This window comes from Bombina bombina, chromosome 2, assembly GCF_027579735.1.
Source record: "Bombina bombina isolate aBomBom1 chromosome 2, aBomBom1.pri, whole genome shotgun sequence".
In the NCBI taxonomy this organism is placed as follows: domain Eukaryota; kingdom Metazoa; phylum Chordata; class Amphibia; order Anura; family Bombinatoridae; genus Bombina; species Bombina bombina.
Genome location: NC_069500.1, coordinates 1,160,697,806 through 1,160,718,842, shown reverse-complemented (window position 1 = coordinate 1,160,718,842; position 21,037 = coordinate 1,160,697,806). Strand labels below are relative to the sequence as shown.

The following is a 21,037-nucleotide window of genomic DNA, read 5'->3' as shown; positions in this document are numbered from 1 at the left end:
TGTAGGTTGCATTCACAATCGACTCATTGTCGTTCCTTATAATCAAATCTAAGAAACTAATTTCTGCTTTACTACTTGTATAAGTAAATTTTAAATTTAAATTGTTGATATTCAGAGAGTTCATGAAATCTATCAGTTTTTCTTCTGATCCTTCACATAGCATTAATACATCATCTATAAAATGTATCCATAATCCTATAAGGTGTTTGTATTCACCATCCCAGATTACTTCCTTTTCCCAGTAGCCTAGGTACAGACATGCGTACGTTGGGGCACAACAGGTGCCCATGGCTGTACCTAGGATAGATCTTCTGATTGAAAACAAAATAATTGTGTCTTAACAAAAAAATCATTAGGGAAACCACAAATTGTGTGTGTTCTGTATATTTGTTGCCTCTATGCTCAAGGAAATATCTGCAAGTTTCCACTCCTTTATTGTGTGGGATTGAAGAATATAATCCTTCCACATCAATTGCAACCAGCAATGTATGTTCAAGAACAGATAGACCTTCCATTTTTTTTAAAACATCTAATGAGTCTTTAACAAAGGAAGGCAAAATTTCAAGGAAGGGTCTAAGGCTATAATCAACGTATTCTGAGATTTTCTCAGTTAGGGAGCCAATCCCAGATATTATTGGCCTTTCTGGAGGAGGCAGTTTGCCTTTATGCAGTTTTGAGATAGTATAAAAAGTAGGTACTATCGGAAATTTTACTTTTAAAAAATCAAATTCCCGTTTGTTAAATATGCCCTGTTTAAGGGCTTCCCCCAGAATAATATCTAATTGTAAGGAATATGATTCTGTAGGATCACTTTTTAGACTTTTATAGTGTACTTTATTCAGAACTTGTGTTTTGCATTCCTGTAAGTAGTCTCTTGTATTTAAAATAACATTTCTGCCCTTATCTGAGGGCTTAATGGTAAGGTTCTTATTTGCTTGTAATTCTTTTAAAGCTGACTGTTGTTTGCCCGTCAAATTTTTATTAAATTGTATACTATCATCCATTTCTAGGATATCCTTTTCAACTAGTTTAACAAAATTATGCACACTTGGTACTGTTGATAATGAGGGCATGTGAGTTGATTTATTTTTAAGAGTACTAAAACCTATGTGTGATAAAGTCTGTTGTTCTTGGGAACTCCCCTCTTAAGACAAATCTTCCAGACTAAATAAAACTTGATGATCCCGTATGTCAAGTGTATTATAATTTAATTTATTTTCAAAAGTTTTCTTTAATATTAATTTTCTGGCAAATAAAGTTAAGTCTTTGACCACTGTAAATGTATCACATGTATTTGTTGGAGCAAAGAAAATCCCTTGCCCAACACCTGAATTTGATAGTCTGAGAGAATTGCATCAGAGAGGTTTACCACTTTTTTTTGTTTTAATTACATTTTCTGCTTCTCTTTCAATTGATTCCTGAGTGGATATTTTTTGCTTTCTTGTGTAGTTTGTCTTGTGTTTCCTGCCTCCTCTCCTGGTTCTTTTATCTCTTGTTGTCTCTGGCCTAAAAAATCCCTTCTTCTATCACGTCTTTGCACCTTTGTTTGTTTTTATCCTCAACTAATGAGCTTCCTGATTCTGAACTGCTTGTTTGATTAAATGAATAATTATAGACTTGGATTTGTTGATAGTCATCCCAATCCCTTTCAAATTTTCTCCTTTTTTCTAAATTTAATTGTGTCTTGAATTTTTCTAACTTCCAATTTTGCTACTCCCATAAGTTTATCATATTTTTCAAATTGAAATTGTTGATATATATTTGTCTGTATATATATGTACATATGTATTTATGTGTTTTACTGAATATTTACTGTACATATTAAATATTCCAATGCTCTTAACTTACCGGAACATTTTATTTTTATTGTAAATATATATATATAGATATAGATATATATATATATATATATATATATATATATATATATATATATATATATATATATATATATATATATATATATATATATATATATATATAACTATACCTTTATAACTATTCGAATAGATATATAGATATAGAAATCCATTTTACATTAACATTATCAGATATTTATAGAAATATATATTAATAAAATAAAAAATTCTATATGAAAAACATAGGAATGTAACGCACATGAAGAATTACTAATCTTAGAGTGCTCTTGAAATATTACATATAAATTATTCAAAAATAATTATTATTAAAATTTATTGTGCATACAACTTATTCTAAAAATGTCTAAGAATGCAGTGACGTCAGAGGCTGGTGAGGCAGTGGCTTGGATACGCCTTCATTCTTTAGATATCCTTTGTTGAAGAAATAGCAATGCACATGGGTGAGCCAATCACATGAGGTATCTATGTGCAGCCACCAATCAGCAGCTACTGAGCATATTTAGATATGATTTTCAACAAAGGATATCAAAAGAATGAAGACAATTAGATATTAGATGTAAATTGGAAAGTTATTTAAATTGCATGTTCTTTCTAAATCATGAAAGAAAACATATGGGTTTCATGTCCCTTTAAATGGTGTCTTGGAAAACTGGTCAACTTAGTAAAACAAAATGCTTGCTCTGATTATGAGATCTAGAAATCCATGCCCATTAAAATATATGTTTAAAACATACTTTTTACGTTAATGCTGCAAATTATGCTTATAGATTCTTTCATTATTCAGTAAATATAAAAATGTCTTGATCCAGTGGCGGCTGGTGAAATTTAAAGATGGTGGGGCGCTTGAACCCACCCCTTTAAATAAAGCCACACCATCAGATGGCACTACCAATTCATTAATTAAATAAATAAAAGGTAGACAGAAACACATACACAGAGGGTTAGAGAGAGAAAGAGAGAGAAAGAGAAAGACACACACAGAGGGTTAGAGAGAGAGAAAGAGAGAGAGAGAGAGAGACACGCAGAGGGTTAGAGAGAGAGAGAGAGAGAGAGAAAGAGAGACATACAGAGAGTTAGAGAGAGAGGGAGAGAGAGAGACACACAGAGGGTTAGAGAGAGAGAGAGAAAAAGAGAGAGAGAGAGACACACACACAGAGGGTTAGAGGGAGAGAGAAAGAGAGAGAGAGACACACACAGAGGGTTAGAGAGAGAGAAAGAGAAAAAGAGAGAGAGACACAGAGGGTTAGAGAGAGAGAGAAAGAGAGAGACACACAGAGGGTTAGAGAGAGAGAAAGAGAGAGAGAGACACACACACAGAGGGTTAGAGAGAGAAAGAGAGAGAGAGACACACACAATCACACACAGAGGGTTAGAGAAAGAGAGAGGGACACAATCAAACACAGAGGGTTAGTGAGACACATAAGGGATGAGAGAGTCAGAGGGGGGGGGAGAGAGAAAGAGAGACCATGGGGAGAACAACACATAAGGAGAGAGATGGATATATATATATATATATATATATATATATATATAGAGAGAGAGAGAGAGAGAGAGAGAGAGAGAGAGAGAGAGAGAGAGAGAGAGAGAGAGAGAGAGAGAGAGAGAGAGAGAGAGAGAGAGAGAGAGAGAGAGAGAGAGAGAGAGAGAGAGAGAGAGAGAGAGAGAGAGAGAGAGAGAGAGAGAGAGAGAGAGAGAGAGAGAGAGAGAGAGAGAGAGAGAGAGAGAGAGAGAGAGAGAGAGAGAGAGAGAGAGAGAGAGAGAGAGAGAGAGAGAGAGAGAGAGAGAGAGAGAGAGAGAGAGAGAGAGAGAGAGAGAGAGAGAGAGAGAGACAAGGGGGGAGAGAGAGAGAGAGAGAGAGAGACAAGGGGGGAGGGAGAGAGACAAGGGGGGAGGGAGAGAGACCACTGCATTTTTAAGTAATAAAACAGCAGAGCTACAGAGAGTTCAGAAAGTGAAGGCAAGCTGTTAAGTTAGTGGGTGTAAAGGTTGAGGAAACAAAATACAAAAACGACCCTGCTGTAAAAGAGTAAAAAAAACACTAAACCACATTCATTAAATTATAATTTTCACTAACAGAATCCCTTTCAGTGAAATCTAATGTTGTAGAACTTACTTCAAAGATGTGTCTTAAACACTGCTTATTGACTGAATCTCTTCCTACTCTCTGCCTCTGTCTGTATTAAGGAAGTGACAGTGGAACATTCCACTGCACTTAGAGGGGAAGTACAGAACTCTTTTTCACTTTAGCAAAAGCTGGCAGCTTCACAGCACAGCAACAAAATAAATGAAAGTAGTTTTTTTCCGTTTTTGTTTTGTTTTATATGATTTAACATCCAGCCCCAACCCTAAGTTCCACTTAATAATGCCTCTCACTGGATTGGGTCAGCCCAAATAGGACTGCCTCAAATAAGCAGTTAATGGGCCATCCAATGATCTTAACCACTGTCATCCAGTAGATGGAGCAGCATGTTGTGTAATGGTGGGCAGACCTGCTTGGGCCTCTCCATTGCACAACATGTATCTGTGAAGAAAAAAAATGCTGGGGGAAAAAATTTCAATTTTTTTATTTTATTTTTTTTAAAGCCCATAAAAAAATATGTATTTTTGCCCATATGAGAGGTGAAGCACTGCCTCACCTGCCTCTAGTGACTGCACATCACATATATATATATATATATATATATATATATATATATATATATATATATATATATATATATATATATATATATATATATATATATATTACCGTATGTAAAATCATTTTCAATAATTATTATTATTATTTAATATTTTATATGTAATAAATCAAGAACGTGCTTTAAGATTAGTTAGAGCTAAACTGCGAAGCACGTTATGCATATTTTACATTCCTATGTTCTTCACATAGAAAAAAAAATAGATATCTATACCTATATACTGTATCTACAGGAATAGTAATATATATTTGCAATAAAAATAAAAAAAATTCTGCATGTGAAGAACATTGAAATGTGAAATATTCATAACTTGGTCAGTTTGGCACACGTGCGATAAGTACTAGACTTTAAGTAAAGTTTAAAGGTTAAAAAAATCACAAAACACAACAAGCACATTCAAATAATCTATTACACTTATATACTGTATATGCTTTATATAAAAACATTTTTATATTGTGAAAGGGTTAAATAGGAATATAGGATATGTGTTTGACTGAAAAGGGCTTCAATGTTCAATGTGTGTGTGTGTGTGTGTATATATATATATATATATATATATATATATATATATATATATATATATATATATATATATATATATATATATATATATATATATATATATATGTATATGTGTATATATATATATATATGTATATGTGTTATAAACCATGAAGATGGTTAGTCTTCCTTTTAATACAAATAAACATGGTTCAGCACACCCTGCAACATTTTTTTATTTATATTACTTCTATGGGGTGCAGCCAACAAAACCAAATAATTACACAAAATAGAATATTGGGACACATCCATTTCTATATTATCAACTTCTATATTATCAAAACATTTTAAATATTGCAAAAATCACCTAAGCTCATATGTTAAAATTGAGATCTTAAGTATACAATATGGCCACATTTTGCTTAAGCCAGTCGCCAACTTACAAGGTGTCCCAATGTTGACTGGTCCTAACACTGCAATGTGACGCCATTCTGGGCTGAAACATTCCTGCTTTAACTATGCATTTTAAGAATGAGTCTCTCTGGCTTTATACCCACTTCCAATGTACTTTAATGAGAGCACCTGAGTAACTGGGTGGGGTGCTATAAACCATGAAGATGGTTAGTCTTCCTTTAAATACAAATACACATGGTTCATCACACCTTACAAAATTATTTTTATTTATAATACTTCTTAGGGGTGCAGCCAACAGAACCAAATAATTACACAACATAGAATATTGGCACACATCCACTTCTATATTATCAACTTCTATATTATCAAAACATTTTAAATATTGCAAAAATCACCTAAGCTCATATGTTAGAATTGGCATCTTACTTACACAACATGGCCATATTTTGCTTAATCAATCAAGGAAAAGTCCAGCACACCTGTACCTGTGCACGCTGTAGGGAGACTGCAAAGCCCTCAACGTTATCAATAACACAGAGACAGCAGCATAGTATTCTTTTATCCTTTATTGGCACAAACAAAACACAGCGTTTCATGAATTACCCATTAGTCATGTGCATACACAGCCAACACAATGAGTTTATATAGACAAGTATAATTGACCCTTAATTTCTAATGACAATTTTATACCACAGCTCCATCTAGTGGTGTTATACATTATTACAACAATACATAATAAACACATAGTTAAAGCAGCCAAAAATCCTAAAAAAAATTAATAAAAAAATAATTCTACAACAAAATGGACAAATTTAAGTCCCTGTTTATACCTCTAGGATGTAATGTACCTAATCTGTAAATCCAAAACAATTCTCTCTTTTTTAACAGTAAGTCTTTATCTTCACCCTTCCTAAGCCTATACACTTCCTCAATAATTTGGAACCTAAATTGAGAAATCTGATGTCCCGCTTTAATAAAATAAAATGCTACTGGGGCATCCATGTCCCCCCTCCTAATACTCAATTTGTGTTTGTTCATCCATTTACGGGCCTTCCTAGTGGTCTTCCCCACATATAAAAGACCACATGGAGACTTAATTATATAAATCACATATTCATGTCAAATTTATTTCCTGTGTGGGGATGAATAAAGGAAGAGCCCTTAATGATATTGCTACAGTTAAGGCACCCCAAACAGGGATAACAACCTTTACTTGCTGTGGTTATATAACAGTGATCTCCAGTCTTAGCTGTACCAATATCAGTATTCCAAATTAGTCTTACAAGATAGGTAATACAAGAAAAATCACCAGCGCTCTAGAAGGGACACTGGTATGGGTTGCCCAACACCAATGGTGCAATAGGTGTGATGAATTACCAATATTGGTGGGAGTGTTGGTAATCGCCACAACAACAATGTAATCGTATGTATGTGAGTGCAGCAAGAAGTGGAGATAATCAGTGTACCCCTGACACTGTAATGAATAGCAATGAAAGAGAAAAAAATCTAAGTACTTCTGCGCAGCTTCAAACAGTTATTAACGTATTAAGTCCAATATAATAAAGGAATTTCTTATAGTCTGTCGTAATGAGTCTTTATGAACAATATATATATATGAATGGTATATATTCTGAATTCATATGCGGTATATCCAAGGCATAAAAGAGTATAGTTGTCTTCTTACCGGAAGGTACCTCAATCATATGAGGTAATGTGTAGTCATGTGGTATAGATGTAGGTCTGTGGTCCGCCGCTGTCTGTGCTTGTTCTTTCCGTGCAGCCTTGTGTATGGTAGTCCTGGGTTATGAACTTCCTGTATCTTGTGCTTGGACGAATCTTGGCAATATGGTAGTTGTTTCGTCCTGGGGTCTTTTCCAGATGTCTCAAAGGCTGCAACTTGCTTCCCTCCTGTCTTGCCAGAACCTACTGAAGTCAGACAGGAGGGAAGCAAGTTGCAGCCTTTGAGACATCTGGGAAAGACCCCGGGACGAAACAACTACCATATTGCCAAGATTCGTCCAAGCACAAGATACAGGAAGTTCCTAACCCAGGACTACCATACACAAGGCTGCACGGAAAGAACAAGCACAGACAGCGGCGGACCACAGACCTACATCTATACCACATGACTACACATTACCTCATATGATTTAGGTACCTTCCGGTAAGAAGACAACTATACTCTTTTATGCCTTGGATATACCGCATATGAATTCAGAATATATACCATTCATATATATATATTGTTCATAAAGACTCATTACCACAGACTATAACAAATTCCTTTATTATATTGGACTTAACACGTTAATAACTGTTTGAAGCTGCGCAGAAGTACTTAGATTTTTTCTCTTTCATTGCTAGTCTTACAAGATGTTGACAAATTATAAAACACTATTGATCATAAGCAAAGAAAAAGTAATGTTGTGAGTAATTTCACTAAAGCAGAATATGATGCTATTTGAACCCTACAAAAGAATGATAATATAATCTTAAGGCAGGCCGATAAGTGTGGTGCCACTGTTATATTAGATAAGGGATATAATATCAAAGAGATTCTTACCCAATTGTCTGATGATAACATATATGCGAAACTAGATAGAGACCCTTTATTTGAAATTCATAAGGAAATAACACTTGTAATTAATAAGGCAGAAAGAAATTAGTTAATTGACCAGGAAACTGTGAGATATTAATTTATAAGTATCAGAAAAAATAGTGATCTTTGCGCTGAAAAATGAACTAAAAAGCAGACAGTATAAAAAGTGGTCTTTTTCTGTTATGTTGATTGGAATCTCTCTACTGTATATTCCAGCTACCTGGGTGGCCGTTTTCATTAGCATCAGCATTGGAATCCTTTGTGTCACCGAGTATCCGTTGTCATCGGATCAGTGCTATTACATTTGAATTGTTTTAATTGTTTTTATTGTATCCACTTTTAACAGTGTTTTATGGTTTTGCTCTGATACTGCACTTATCTTATTTTACATATGCCTGAATAATGTATATTGTTTTAGGTAGTGCTGTTATGTGCTATATGTTTATGTCTACTTTTATGTATTATTAAATGTATTATTTTTATTGAAGCTATTGAACTTATAATATCTGTCTAGTTAGTAACTATATTAAGCTGTTTTTTCAGCACAGTGGTATTAAAGGTACATGATACCCAAATGTTGAACCTTAGACCTTTTGTAGAGGCTTCCCAGTCGTATACCAAGTATACTGGAGATTTTCTAATGAAAATTGAAAATCTGCAGTTAAATAGTGAGAAATATATTTTGTACTTGCTTGATGTAGTGAGCCTCTATTCTTCCATTACCCACACTAGTGAGATGGTAGCTATAGATAAGGTGTTGAAATATAAAGGCAAGTATTACATGGAACAATGTGATTTTGTGTTACAACTATTAGACATTGTGTTAAGATGTAATTACTTTTTGTTTCAGGACCAATTTTATATTTAAAAGCAAGGTATGGCAATGGGTTCCAACGTCGCCTCAAATTATGCCAACATTTCTTTCCTAAGATATGGAGAGTCCACAACGTCATTCCAATTAATAGTGGGAATATCACTCCTGGTCATTAGTAGGAGGCAAAGAGCACCACAGCAAAGCTGTTGTGTCACTCGCCAGTCATTCTCTTTGCCTCTGTACAATGGAGGAGGGGAAGTTTGGTGTCTGAAGATATAAATTCTTTTTCTGGGTACTTTTCCCTTCAAGTAAGGATTTGGGTTAAGCTGAGTCCACATCAATTTCTTCAGTAGAGTAGTGGTGGCTTTTAAGCAGTTAGGAATTTGTGAGGTGGTCCTTACTTTGTTTCCTAACATATTGCTGCCCTAGTTATAAAAAAAACTGGAGTTGGCTACTCTGTTCTTTCTTTTTCTACAGGTCGCTGTAAGAAGTATGTGTCCTTTCACACCTTGGGAGCTGTCTTCCTGCCGGACAGCTAGACTACAGGTAAGTGCTTTTGTCTTCTAGATCTTGGAGACTTGCACTTCAGAAGAATATTTAATTTGCAGTAAATGGGGACATATTTAAAATCCTTTATTTAGGATTTATTTAGGCAGAAGGCAGGCACATTATGTATGTGGAGACTAGGGGTTAATCTTCCCTTTATTGGGACGTTTTTCCTCTTTGGGACTAAGTTACAAAATACTATACTGTATGATCGTTCAAGAGACTTTTGGCAGCCAAAAATTGTGAATAAATGTTATTAAATATTATTCATAACGTTACTCCGCTGTGGTATAAGAAATTTCTTAAAGTGATAGTAGTATTTAAAATATTTCTGTAATTTGGGGAATTTTTCATCTTGTATTATGGACATGGATCAATACTCTGTTTCTTTTGACAAATGTTTGTTATGCCTAGAGGCACATTTTTTTATGCCTATGCAATTCTGTGCTGCATGCTTAGCTAGAACTCTTTAATTTAAAGATAAATTGTTGCCCTCTGAGCCCAATGTCTCTCAGGATGATGCTGTTCTGGCATTGCCACAGCTTTCTCCTCAAACGTCCCAAGCCTCATTGGTGTCATACAGTGCCCTGCGGTTCCTCTCAGCCTTCTGGAGGCATATATTTGTCTGTAGATTTTGCTGCACAGATATCTTCTGCGGTATCTGCAGCTTTATCTGCTTTTCCTGCATTGAGGAAATGCAAGATGAAAACTAAACATTTTTCACAGTGTAAGGTGTCTGTTCCATCTGCTGCTATGCAGGTTGCCCTCCTTCATAAGTCTGGTGGGGAAGATACCTCGGTAGCCTCTGAGGGTGAAATCTCATTCGGACAATATAATTCCTTCATCTGATACTGAAGAAGTAAACTTCAGATTTAAGCTTCAACACCTTCGTGTACTGTTAAAGGAGGTATTGGCTACTTTGGACGACTCTGACTCTTCTGTTGCTGTCAACCCTAAGAAATCTAGTAAGCTTAACAAATATTATGATGTTCCTTCCTCTGTGGAAGTGTTTCCTGTTCCAGACCGTATGAAAGAGATTATTTCACAGGAATGGGAGAAGCCAGGGATACCTTTCTCCCCATCTCCCATTTTTAAAAATATGTTACCTGTTGCTGACTCCATTAAGGATTCATGGCGCACAGTGCCTAAAGTAGAAGGGGCTATTTCTACTCTGGCTAAGAGAACTACGGCCCCTTTAGAGGATAGCTGCTCTTTTAAGGATCCCATGGACAAGAAGCTGGAGGATTATTTGAAAAAGATGTATGTTCATCAGGGTCTTCAATGGCCACCTGCAGTTTGTATTGCCACAGTAGCAAGTGCTGCATCTTATTGGTGCAATGCCTCGTCTGAATCAATTTTAGTTGAGACTACGTTAGAAGAGATCCAAGATAGGATTAAGGCTCTCAAATTAGCCAATTCCTTTTTTTCTGATGCTATGCTAACATGCAAGTTATTAGACTAGGAGCCAAGATGAAATTTCCTGTGAGAAACAGAAAAAGAGAGGCTCCACTATAGGACAATATCGTCTGAGACAACTAGACACCAAAGGAGAGAGTCCCCTCCCCCCTTTAATCAGATCTACTCACAGGAGTAGCGGCACAGTCAGGGTGCCAGACACAGCCGATCAGGACTATAATGAGTCGCCCGACAGACATGCTGGAACGTCAGATACATCACTGATGTCGTCACAGAAGATCAGCCAGTCCAAGGGATCCACAATCCTCTGGTTCCTGCACTGACAGTGTTCTGCTAGGAGTACCGGTAAGGGTACACAAACTCCAAGAGAGAGAGCAAGGATGCCTTGTGTCTGATGTCTCTTGCACATATCACTGAGATGCTGAAGCAGGTACTTCAGTCAAACGTTTATTCAGCCACAACCACCTGACTTTCTCCTTTGGTGTCTAGTTGTCTCAGACGATATTGTCCTATGGTGTAGCCTCTCTTTTTCTGTTTCTCATGGGAAATTTCATCACGTCTCTTTGCAATGGGAGTGCTGCCGCAGTTTCAAGATCCGCCTGAGGTTTCTCCTCTACGCTATACACAAGCGCACCTCGTTAGGGCTATTTGCTCTACTGACTGATAGGAGCCAAGATGTCTGGCTTCACCATCCTAGCCCGCAGGGCTTTGTGGCTAAAATCTTGGCCAGCTGATGTTACCTCCAAGTCCAAACTTCTGGCGCTTCCTTGTTTGGACCCGGTCTGGCAGAAATAATTTCTGATATTACCACAAGACAAGAAGAACAGACCTAAAGGACGTCAAAGTAATTTTCGTTCCTGTTGTAGCTTCAAAGGTCAAACGTCTTCCTCTCCCTCTTCCAAGCAGGAGAATTTCAAGTCTTCTTGGAAACTCAATCAGTCTTGGAGCAAAGGCAAGCAATCTAAGAAACTCTCAGCTGAGTCTAAGTCAGCATGAAGCGTTTGCCCCCGGTCGGGGATCGGTTCAATTTGGGGCAGACTTTCCTTGTTTTATCAAACATGGATATGAGATGTCCCAGATCCTTGGGCTGTGGATATAGTATCTCAGGGTTACAAAATAGAATTCAAATCTTGCCCTCCCAGGGGCAGATTCCACCTCTCAAGATTATCTACAGACCAGGTAACTGGGTTCAGGACCTTTTCTCCCTGGGAGTGATTGCTCCAGTTCCACTAAGGGAACAGGGTCTAGGTTTTTACTCAAATCTGTTTGTGGTTCCCAAAAAAGAGGGAACTGAAGTATCTCAACAAGTTTCTCAGGGTACGGTCCTTCCATATGGAAACCATTCGTTCCATTCTTCCTTTGTTCCAAGAGGGTCAGTTCATGATGACCATAGACCTAAAGGATGCGTATCTTCATGTTCCCTTCCACAGGGATCATCACAAGTTCCTGAGATTTACCTTTCTAGACAAACACTTTCAGTTTGTGGCTCTTCCATTTGGCCTTGCCACAGCTCCCAGAATTTTCTCAAAGGTTCTGGGGGCTCTCTTGGCAATGATCAGGTGTTGGGGAATTGCAGTGGCGCCCTATCTGTATGACATATTGGTTCAGGTGCCATCTTTTCAACAAGCAAACTCTCATCAGATCTTGTTGTCTTTTCTATGTTCCCATGGATGGAAAGTGAATCTGGAGAAGAATTCCCTTGTTCCAGCTACAAGGGTGGTTTTCTTAGGAACCATAATTCCTATCTATGATTTTTTTTCTGACAGAGGTCAGACAATCCAAAATTCTTTCCTCTTGCCTCTCTCTTCAGTCTACTGTTTGGCCATAAGTAGCTCAATGTATGGAGGTAATTGGTCTGATTGTCGCTTCCATGGACATAATTCCCTTTGCTTGATTCCATTTGAGAGCTCTGCAGTTATGCATGCTTAGACAATAGAACGGAAACCATTTGAATCTGTCTCAGAGAATAGACCTAGACCAGTCAACAAGAGACTCTCTCCCATGGTGGCTTGCTCAGGAGCATTTGTCTCAGGGCACATGCATCCAGAGACCTTCCTAGTTGATAGTGACCATGGATGCCAGTCTGCTAGACTGGGGAGAAGTCTGGGTCTCAAAGGCTCAGAGACTATGGACTCTGGGGGGGAGTCTGCTCTTCCAATAAACATCTTGGAGTTAAAAGCAATTTACAATGTTCTGATGGCTTGGCCTCAATTGTCCTTAGCCAGGTTTATCAGGTTCCAGTCAGGCAACATCACCTCAGTGGCTTACATCAACCACTAGGGAGGAACTCTGAGTTCCTTAGCCATGAAGGAGGTGGCTCGGATTATTCAGTGGACGGAAGCTCCCAATTGTTGTCTATTTGCCATCCACATTCCAGAAAAGAACAAATAGGAAGCGGATTTCTTGAGCAGACAGACATTTCATCCCAGGGACTGGGCTCTCCATCCAGAGGTGTTCTCCAGGTTAACCCTCAAGTGGGGGGTGCCGGAGATGGATCTGATGGTGTCTGGGCAGAACACCAAGCTTCCAAGGTACATTTTAAGGTCAAGAGATCCGCAGGCTGCTCTGATAGATGCTCTGGCGGTTCCTTGGGTTTTCGGTCTAGCATACCTGTTTCCTCCGTTTGTGCTCCTTCCACAAGACATTGCTCGTATCAAACAGGAGAGAGCATCAATAATTCTAAAAGCTCCTGCATGGCCTCGCAGGATCTGGTATGCAGACCTAGTAAAGATGTCATCTCTGCCACCTTGGGGGTTGCCTCTGAGGAAGGACCTTCTAGCTCAGGGTCCATTCCTCCATCCAAATCTCGATTCTCTGAAGCTTACTACTTGGAGATTGAATGCTTATTTCTGGCTAAGCGTGGGTTTTCTGAGTCAGTCATTGAGACCATGCTACAGGCTCGCAAGCCTGTTACTCGTACAATGTACCATAAGGTATGGTGTAAATACCTTTATTGGTGTGAATCCAAAAGCTACTCTTGGAGTAGGGTCAGGATTCCTAGGATTTTGTCTTTTTTTCAGGAAGGTCTGGAGAATGGGTTGTCAGTCAGTTCTCTGAAAGCTCAGATTTCTGCTTTATCTATTCTTTTAAATAAGCATCTGGCAGATGTGCCAGATGTTCAATCTTTTTGTCAGGCCCTGGTCAGAATCAGGCCTGTGTTTAAATCTGTTGCTCTTCCTTGGAGCCTTAACCTTGTTCTTAAAGTTTTGGAGCAGGCTCCGTTTGAGCCAATGCATTCTATAGATATTAAGTTGTTATCTTGGAAGGTTTTGTTTCTTATTGCTATCTCTTCTGCTCAGAGAGTTTCAGAACTCACTGCCTTGCAGCGTGGTTCTCTTTACCTTATCTTTCATGCAGATAAGGCAGTTCTTCGTACTAAATTGGATTTTCTTCCGAAATTGGTTTTGGATCGAAATATTAATCAGGAAATTGTTGTTCCTTCTCTCTGTCCCAATTCTTCTTCTCATAAGGAACGTCTGTTGCACAACTTGAATGTTGTGCATGCTCTAAAATTCTACCTACAGGTGACTAAGGATTTTTCCCAGTCTTCTGCCCCTGTTTGTTTGTTTTTCAGGAAAGCGCAAGGGTCAGAAGGCTACCGCTACTTCTCTTTCCCTCTGGTTGAGAATTATAATTCCCTTTGCTTATGAGAATGCTGGTCATTCCACTAGGGCTGTCTCCTCTTCTTGGGCTTTCAAAAATGAAGCTTAGGTGGAACAGATTTGCAAGCCTGCAACTTGGTCCTCTCTGCATACTTTTTCTAAATTTTACAAATTTGATACTTTTGCCTCAGCTGAGACCTCTTTTGGGAGAAAACCTCTTCAAAGTGGTGGTGCCTTCTGTTTAGGTCTGCCTGTCTTGTTCTCCCTCCCTATTCATTCCGTGTCCTCTAGCTTGGGTATTGGTTCCCTTTAGTAATTGGAATGACGTCGTGGACTCTCCATATCTTAGGAAAGAAAACAAAATTTATGCTTACCTGATAAATTTATTTATTTCCGGACCACAACCCCACCCTTAATTAAGACCTTTGTGTTATTTCTTTTTCAATTTCCCTTCAGTCAAATGACTGGGGATTATGGGTAGGGTAGGAACACTTAACAGCTTTGCTGTGGTGCTCTTTGCCTCCTTCTACTGGCCAGGATTTATATTCCCACTAGTAATTGGAATGACGTTGTGGACTCTCCATATCCAGAAAGAAAGAAATTTATCAGGTAAGCATACATTTTGTTTTTTATGAATGTGTTTGAAGAAAAGTGTGTATTTGAGAATCCAGAATTTCATCGATGGAGTGCCACCTGGTGGCCCTACATCGATTACATCTATTTTTTAATATGGTATGGCAACGTTGGAACCCCTAATTCTTTTGTTAAGGATTTGAATAGTTGTTCCATGTATATATAGTTTAAATTGACTTTTGGGGTGAGACTAATTTGGAATTTCTGGATACTAGGGTGTATAAAGAGAAAGGATGTCTTCATACAGACATTTATAAAAAACTAATTGATAGGAATAATTTGTTGAGGTACGATAGTGCCCATTCCCCCCTCATTGTTGAAATCTTTACCGTACAGCCAGTTTTTGAGAGTAAGGAGGATTGTATTGGAGTCTGATAAGTCCCCTGTCAGAAATGGGTAAACTGTTTAAGGACAGAGGATATCCAGATGAATTTATTGAGGAAAATATTGAGAGAGTGAGTAATTTGCCCATAAGAGATAATTTTGTAAAAAGAAACAAGGAAAAAGATAACTCTAAAAAATGGGTAGATTAACTTTTGTTACTCAATATAACAAAGTAGTGAGATCCTTAGGATCCTAAGGAAATATTGGTATATCCTGAAGGACTGTAATGCAGAGTTAGACAATATTTATGCCTGCCTTTAAGAGGTCCCCTTCTCTAAGAGACAAATTCATAAAATCTGATATTGGTACAGCTAAGACTGGAGGTCAACGTTATATAACCACAGCAAGTAAAGGTTTTTATCCCTGTTTGGGGTGCCTTAACTGTAGCAATATCATTAATGGGCTCTTCCTTTTTTTATCCCCACACAGGAAAGAAATTTGACATAATTGGTTACTACAACTGTAACAGTGAATATGTGATTTATACAATCAAGTGTCCATATGGTCTTTTATATGTGGGGGAGACCACTAGGAAGGTCCGTGAATGGATGAACAAACACAAATCGAGTATTAGTAGGGGGGACATGAATGCCCCAGTAGCATTTCATTTTATTAAAGCAGGACATCAGGTTTCTCAATTTAGGTTCCAAATTATTGAGCAAGTGTATAGGCCTAGGAGGGGTGGAGATAAAGAATTACTGTTAAAAAAGAGAGAATCATTTTGGATTTACAGATAAGGTACATTACATCCTAAAGGTATGAACAGGGACATATTTTGCTTAAGCCAGTTACCAACTTACAAGTTGTCCCAATGTTGACTGGTCCTAACACTACAATGTGCTGCCTTTCTGCGCTGAAACATTCCTGCATTAACTATGCATTTTAAGAATGAGCCTCTCTGGCTTCATACACACTTCCAGTGTACTATAATGAGAGTACCTGAGCAACTGGGTGGGGTGCTATAAACCATGAAGATAGTTAGTCTTCCTTTAAATACATATACATATGGTTCAGCACATACAAAATTATTTTTATTTATATTAATTCTTAGGGGTGCAGCCAACAAGTTACTCAGGTGCTCTCATTATAGTACATTGGAAGTGTGTATAAAGCCTGGACCAGTCAACATTGGGACACCTTGTAAGTTGGTGACTGGCTTAAGCAAAATATGGCCATATTGTGTAACTAAGATCCCAATTTTAACATATAAGCTTAGGAGATTTTTGCAATATTTAAAATGTTTTGATAATATAGAAGTTGATAATATAGAAGTGGATGTGCGCCAATATTCTATTTTTTATAGGGGGAGTGGGGAGCAAGGGTAAGCATACTGCTCATGTAGCATGGGAGTTTCTCAGAAAAGTGGTTCAAGGCAAGAGAGGTGAAGAAAGCATCTACATTCAATCGAGAGCCAGTTTATTTCTTTTTTTTCTTTTTTTTTATTGAGGTTCAACAAAATATATACAAATAGCACATGTCATCAGATAAAGGTGTTACAAATTTGTAGGTGAAAAAAACATCAAGTTATATCAGGGTACAAAACATAAGATAAGACATATGCTAGATATACTAGTATGGCGTAAAGTGGATAACAGAGAAATTATGCAGTACACCAATAAGATACACAATACTCTATGTGAAATGTATATCCAGACATGGGTCTGGTTTGGAACTCAAAGAAAAACTGCCAAAATGTAGAAGGTGTGTGTACAATAGTAGAAATCAAGTTATGTTCTCCACTAGCGAACCTCTTTTTATATTGGTTGCTTTAAACTAAAGTTATAAGTAGTGCTGTTCTGTCTTGGTAAGGTAGGTGGGAAAAACATGTTCAGCACTTTGGGAAATATAGTAATTACTAGTAAGGGTTACGGTATAGGCTAGATAAACCGCATAAACCGTCCTCCCAAATTAGGAGTTTCATTCTGTAGAGGGGGAGGGAGAGAGGAGAGGAGATAAGAGGATAGTTGAGTGTAGCAGGAAGCTGATAAGCTAATTATATATTGGATCGGTGGTAGTCCTAACACAATGGAACCTCAAGATCTATGGTCTCATAGCTGACATGTTTTATATAGCTACTATATAATGGGACTATAAATAGTAACGGGAGTACATGACCAGCCTGCGTTAGATGTTGGCAGACACTCAAAAATAGATACATCAGTTTGAGTTGAGATTGGAGAGTATGTAGATCTCAATAGTTAATTATCTATCTGTGTGATGTTCCATACAAACACAATAAATGGCCTAATTACGTAGAGGAGTAGTACATTGACATAGGTACGTAGGCTATAGGAAGTAGGCATTTGAATAAGACCTCTGCAGTGTAATACCCACTCAACTATTAAAGGCTGTATTTATTTATTTATTTACATGATAGAGGGCCCTGCGGTTTGTAATAGTTCATGGCCACAATATAGTTATGTCCAACAAATACCAGTTTATTTCTTTTAACATATCACAATGATGAGTTTTGTAGTCGCATTGCAGGACAAATCATCATAACACGTTATAGAGATTGCCAGTTTACTGAGATGGAACTTATTTGCGGACGCATACACAAAACCTCAGTAATCTATTGCTGGGATCAGCATTTGTTGTACAATATGTCTCCTAAACTCAAGATTTAGTCAGGATATATTTCTAAAAAGGGCTCCAATTTTAGGGTACAGTTTTAACAATATGAGGTCCAATTGACAGGTTAGAATCAAGCCAAATACCAAGATGTCTATAGGCGTTCACAGGGGCCAGCCTACAGTTTGATAATAATTATGGTTATATTTTTGATTCATCCTAAAAACCATGGTTACTGTTTTGTCCTTGTTTAGAAACAGTTTATTTTTACAGATCCATTTTTTGACCTCTAAAAAAATCCTGCTGCAATAGATCAAGTTGTGATATGTTTGGTTTTGTTGCATTTATTATAGTATCATACGCATACATGTGTACAGTTGAGGTTTTGCAAACTAAGGGAAGATAATTTATAAATATAGAAAAAAACAGGGGCCCTAACATTTTACAAATAAACACAAATTGAGATATGTCTGATAAGTAAGAGCAGAACCAATATATGTATACATGTGTATGTTTCTGTTTATATGAGTAAATATGTATGTATGTGTGTATGTATATATAAATATATATATGTATGTATATATATATATATATATATATATATATATATATATATATATACGTTTGAGCCCTTTCCAGTCAAGTAACTTTAAAAATGTAATATCATTTTTATTAATTTTTTTAATGTTTTAAAGTTTTTAATATAAATACTTGAAAATCCTTTGTTCTCCACTTAGAAGAAAATGTTATATTTATTTTTAAATATATATTTCTATATAATTACCTGTATGTACAATATATATATATATATATATATATATATATATATATATATATATATATGTGTGTGTGTGTATATATATATATATATATATATATATATATATATATATATGAAAATATATACATATATATATATATATATATATATATATATATATACAGTATATATATATATATACTGTATATTCAAATATATTTATAGGTATAGCTATAAACTTATATATATAAATATATATATATATATTTTATTTTTTTTTGATATATTTAGATATAAATATAAAAAAAAATAGAAATAAATAAAAAAGAACATTTGCTGCCAGTGAAGAACATAGGAATTTAAAGTGTTCGTAAAGTACCTTTGGCTTTTAGACCAGTAGATATATAGCAGTATCGGGTTGAAGTGCAAGCGATAAATAGAAAAGGCATTTTTGTTTTGAACCCCATATTGTTACACTATTATCCCTATAATCCCCCAAGATCACATTCAGTAATTCCACTTTTTAGAATGACTGTGTGTGGCTGCATGTATGTGTTTGTGTATGAGAGTGCATGTGTGTTGTATAGAGTGTCAGTGTGTGTGTGTATATATATATATATATATATATATATATATATATATATATATATATATATATACCTACCAAACTTCCATCTCAACTGTCCTTCCAACCCTCTCAGTTGTCCTGCTTATATACTGTGATATGCATATAAATATATATCAACACATAGAAGTCTATAGAGAGAAGAAGTTAGAGCGGTTACAATGCTGGAAGTCCTGAAGTTTGCCTGCATGAGTCTTTCGCTAACACCGTAACAACATTTTACTTTCAACTTGCTAATCCAATCAAGCAAATTTTTTGCTTTAAACACATCATTCTATGTAATGATTACTACGATCAGAGCAGTTAATTTTCGTGGTTAAAAATCAGGAGAAGGAGCTGGTGGACTAGTATAAATGTTCAAGATAGAGAGACAGATTGACAGATATATATACTGATACTTAAAACATATGTAAAAGATATTAAAATGTCCTTTTAAGTGAATATTTTTAAATATCTCTATACTAATTATTCACTTTTTTCCATTAAGGAAAATTCACATGCATAGAAGTGCGATTCCATCTTGAGAGGCAGATGGGATACTACCTAATTCAGATGTACATTCCTAGTCTTTTGATTGTCATTCTGTCGTGGGTGTCATTTTGGATAAATATGGATGCAGCTCCAGCTAGGGTGGCTTTAGGTATTACCACTGTACTTACTATGACAACACAGAGCTCTGGTTCCAGAGCTTCTCTTCCAAAGGTAAGTAAACATACTTATTTTACATTTTATAATGTTATAGACTTTCTACAGGTAGTTAAAGGGACAGTCAAGTCCAAAAAAACTTTCATGATTGAAATAGGACATGTCATTTTAAACAACTTTCCAATTTACTTTTATCACCAATTTTGCTTTGTTCCTTTGGCATTCTTAGTTGAAAGCTAAACCTAGGAGGTTCATATGCTAATTTCTTAGACCTTGAAGGCCACCTCTAATCTAATCTATTTTGACAGTTTTTCACCACTAGACCACTTTGTATGTTTCATATAGATAACATTGAGCTCATGCACGTGAATTTACCAAGGAGTGAGCACTGATTGGCTAAAATCAAGTCTTTCAAAAAAACTGAAATAAGGGGGCAGTCTGCAGAGGCTTAGATACAAGATAATTACAGAGGTAAAAGGTGTATTATTATAACTGTGTTGGTTATGCAAAACTGGGGAATGGGTAATTAAGGGATTATCTATCTTTTAAAATAACAAAAATTCTGGTGTTGACTGTCCCTTTAAGTTTAGCAATAACTTGCCAAGAACTTGTAATCATGAAACAAACTTGCATTCTTCTTTGTACATATGTATATTGGAGCAACCCAGTTTTAAAATAAGTAAATACGGTTATTTGTGGATTTCTTTTCTTTTCTCATTGCTGGTAACAGTTCATTTATATAAAAAGAGAGAGAGATGCACTTAGCTGAGACAGAACAAAAGCTAGAAAAACTTCCGTGCCTGTTCATATTTTTATATTTAAACAGTTCATTTATGTCACCTGAGTTAGAGGGCTCTATTTATCAAAGCTTCAACTTTAAGTTTGTCTAATCTCTGTGTCATTTTAGAGGCATTTCTCGGTTTTACAAAAATGTCTTTTGATGAGATG

General features: G+C 36.4%; 1 protein-coding gene across 3 annotated transcripts in view; it reads left to right on the top strand.

Annotated features, from left to right (window-relative positions):
* GLRA3 (glycine receptor alpha 3) overlaps positions 1-21,037 on the top strand; it is a 450,097-nt gene that overhangs the window by 376,632 nt on the left and 52,428 nt on the right. For all 3 annotated transcript variants that reach the window (XM_053703842.1, XM_053703843.1, XM_053703844.1), the window contains one exon: positions 19,932-20,146. In XM_053703842.1, the coding sequence (XP_053559817.1) occupies positions 19,932-20,146 (215 nt within the window). The remainder of the gene's footprint in view (positions 1-19,931; positions 20,147-21,037) is intronic.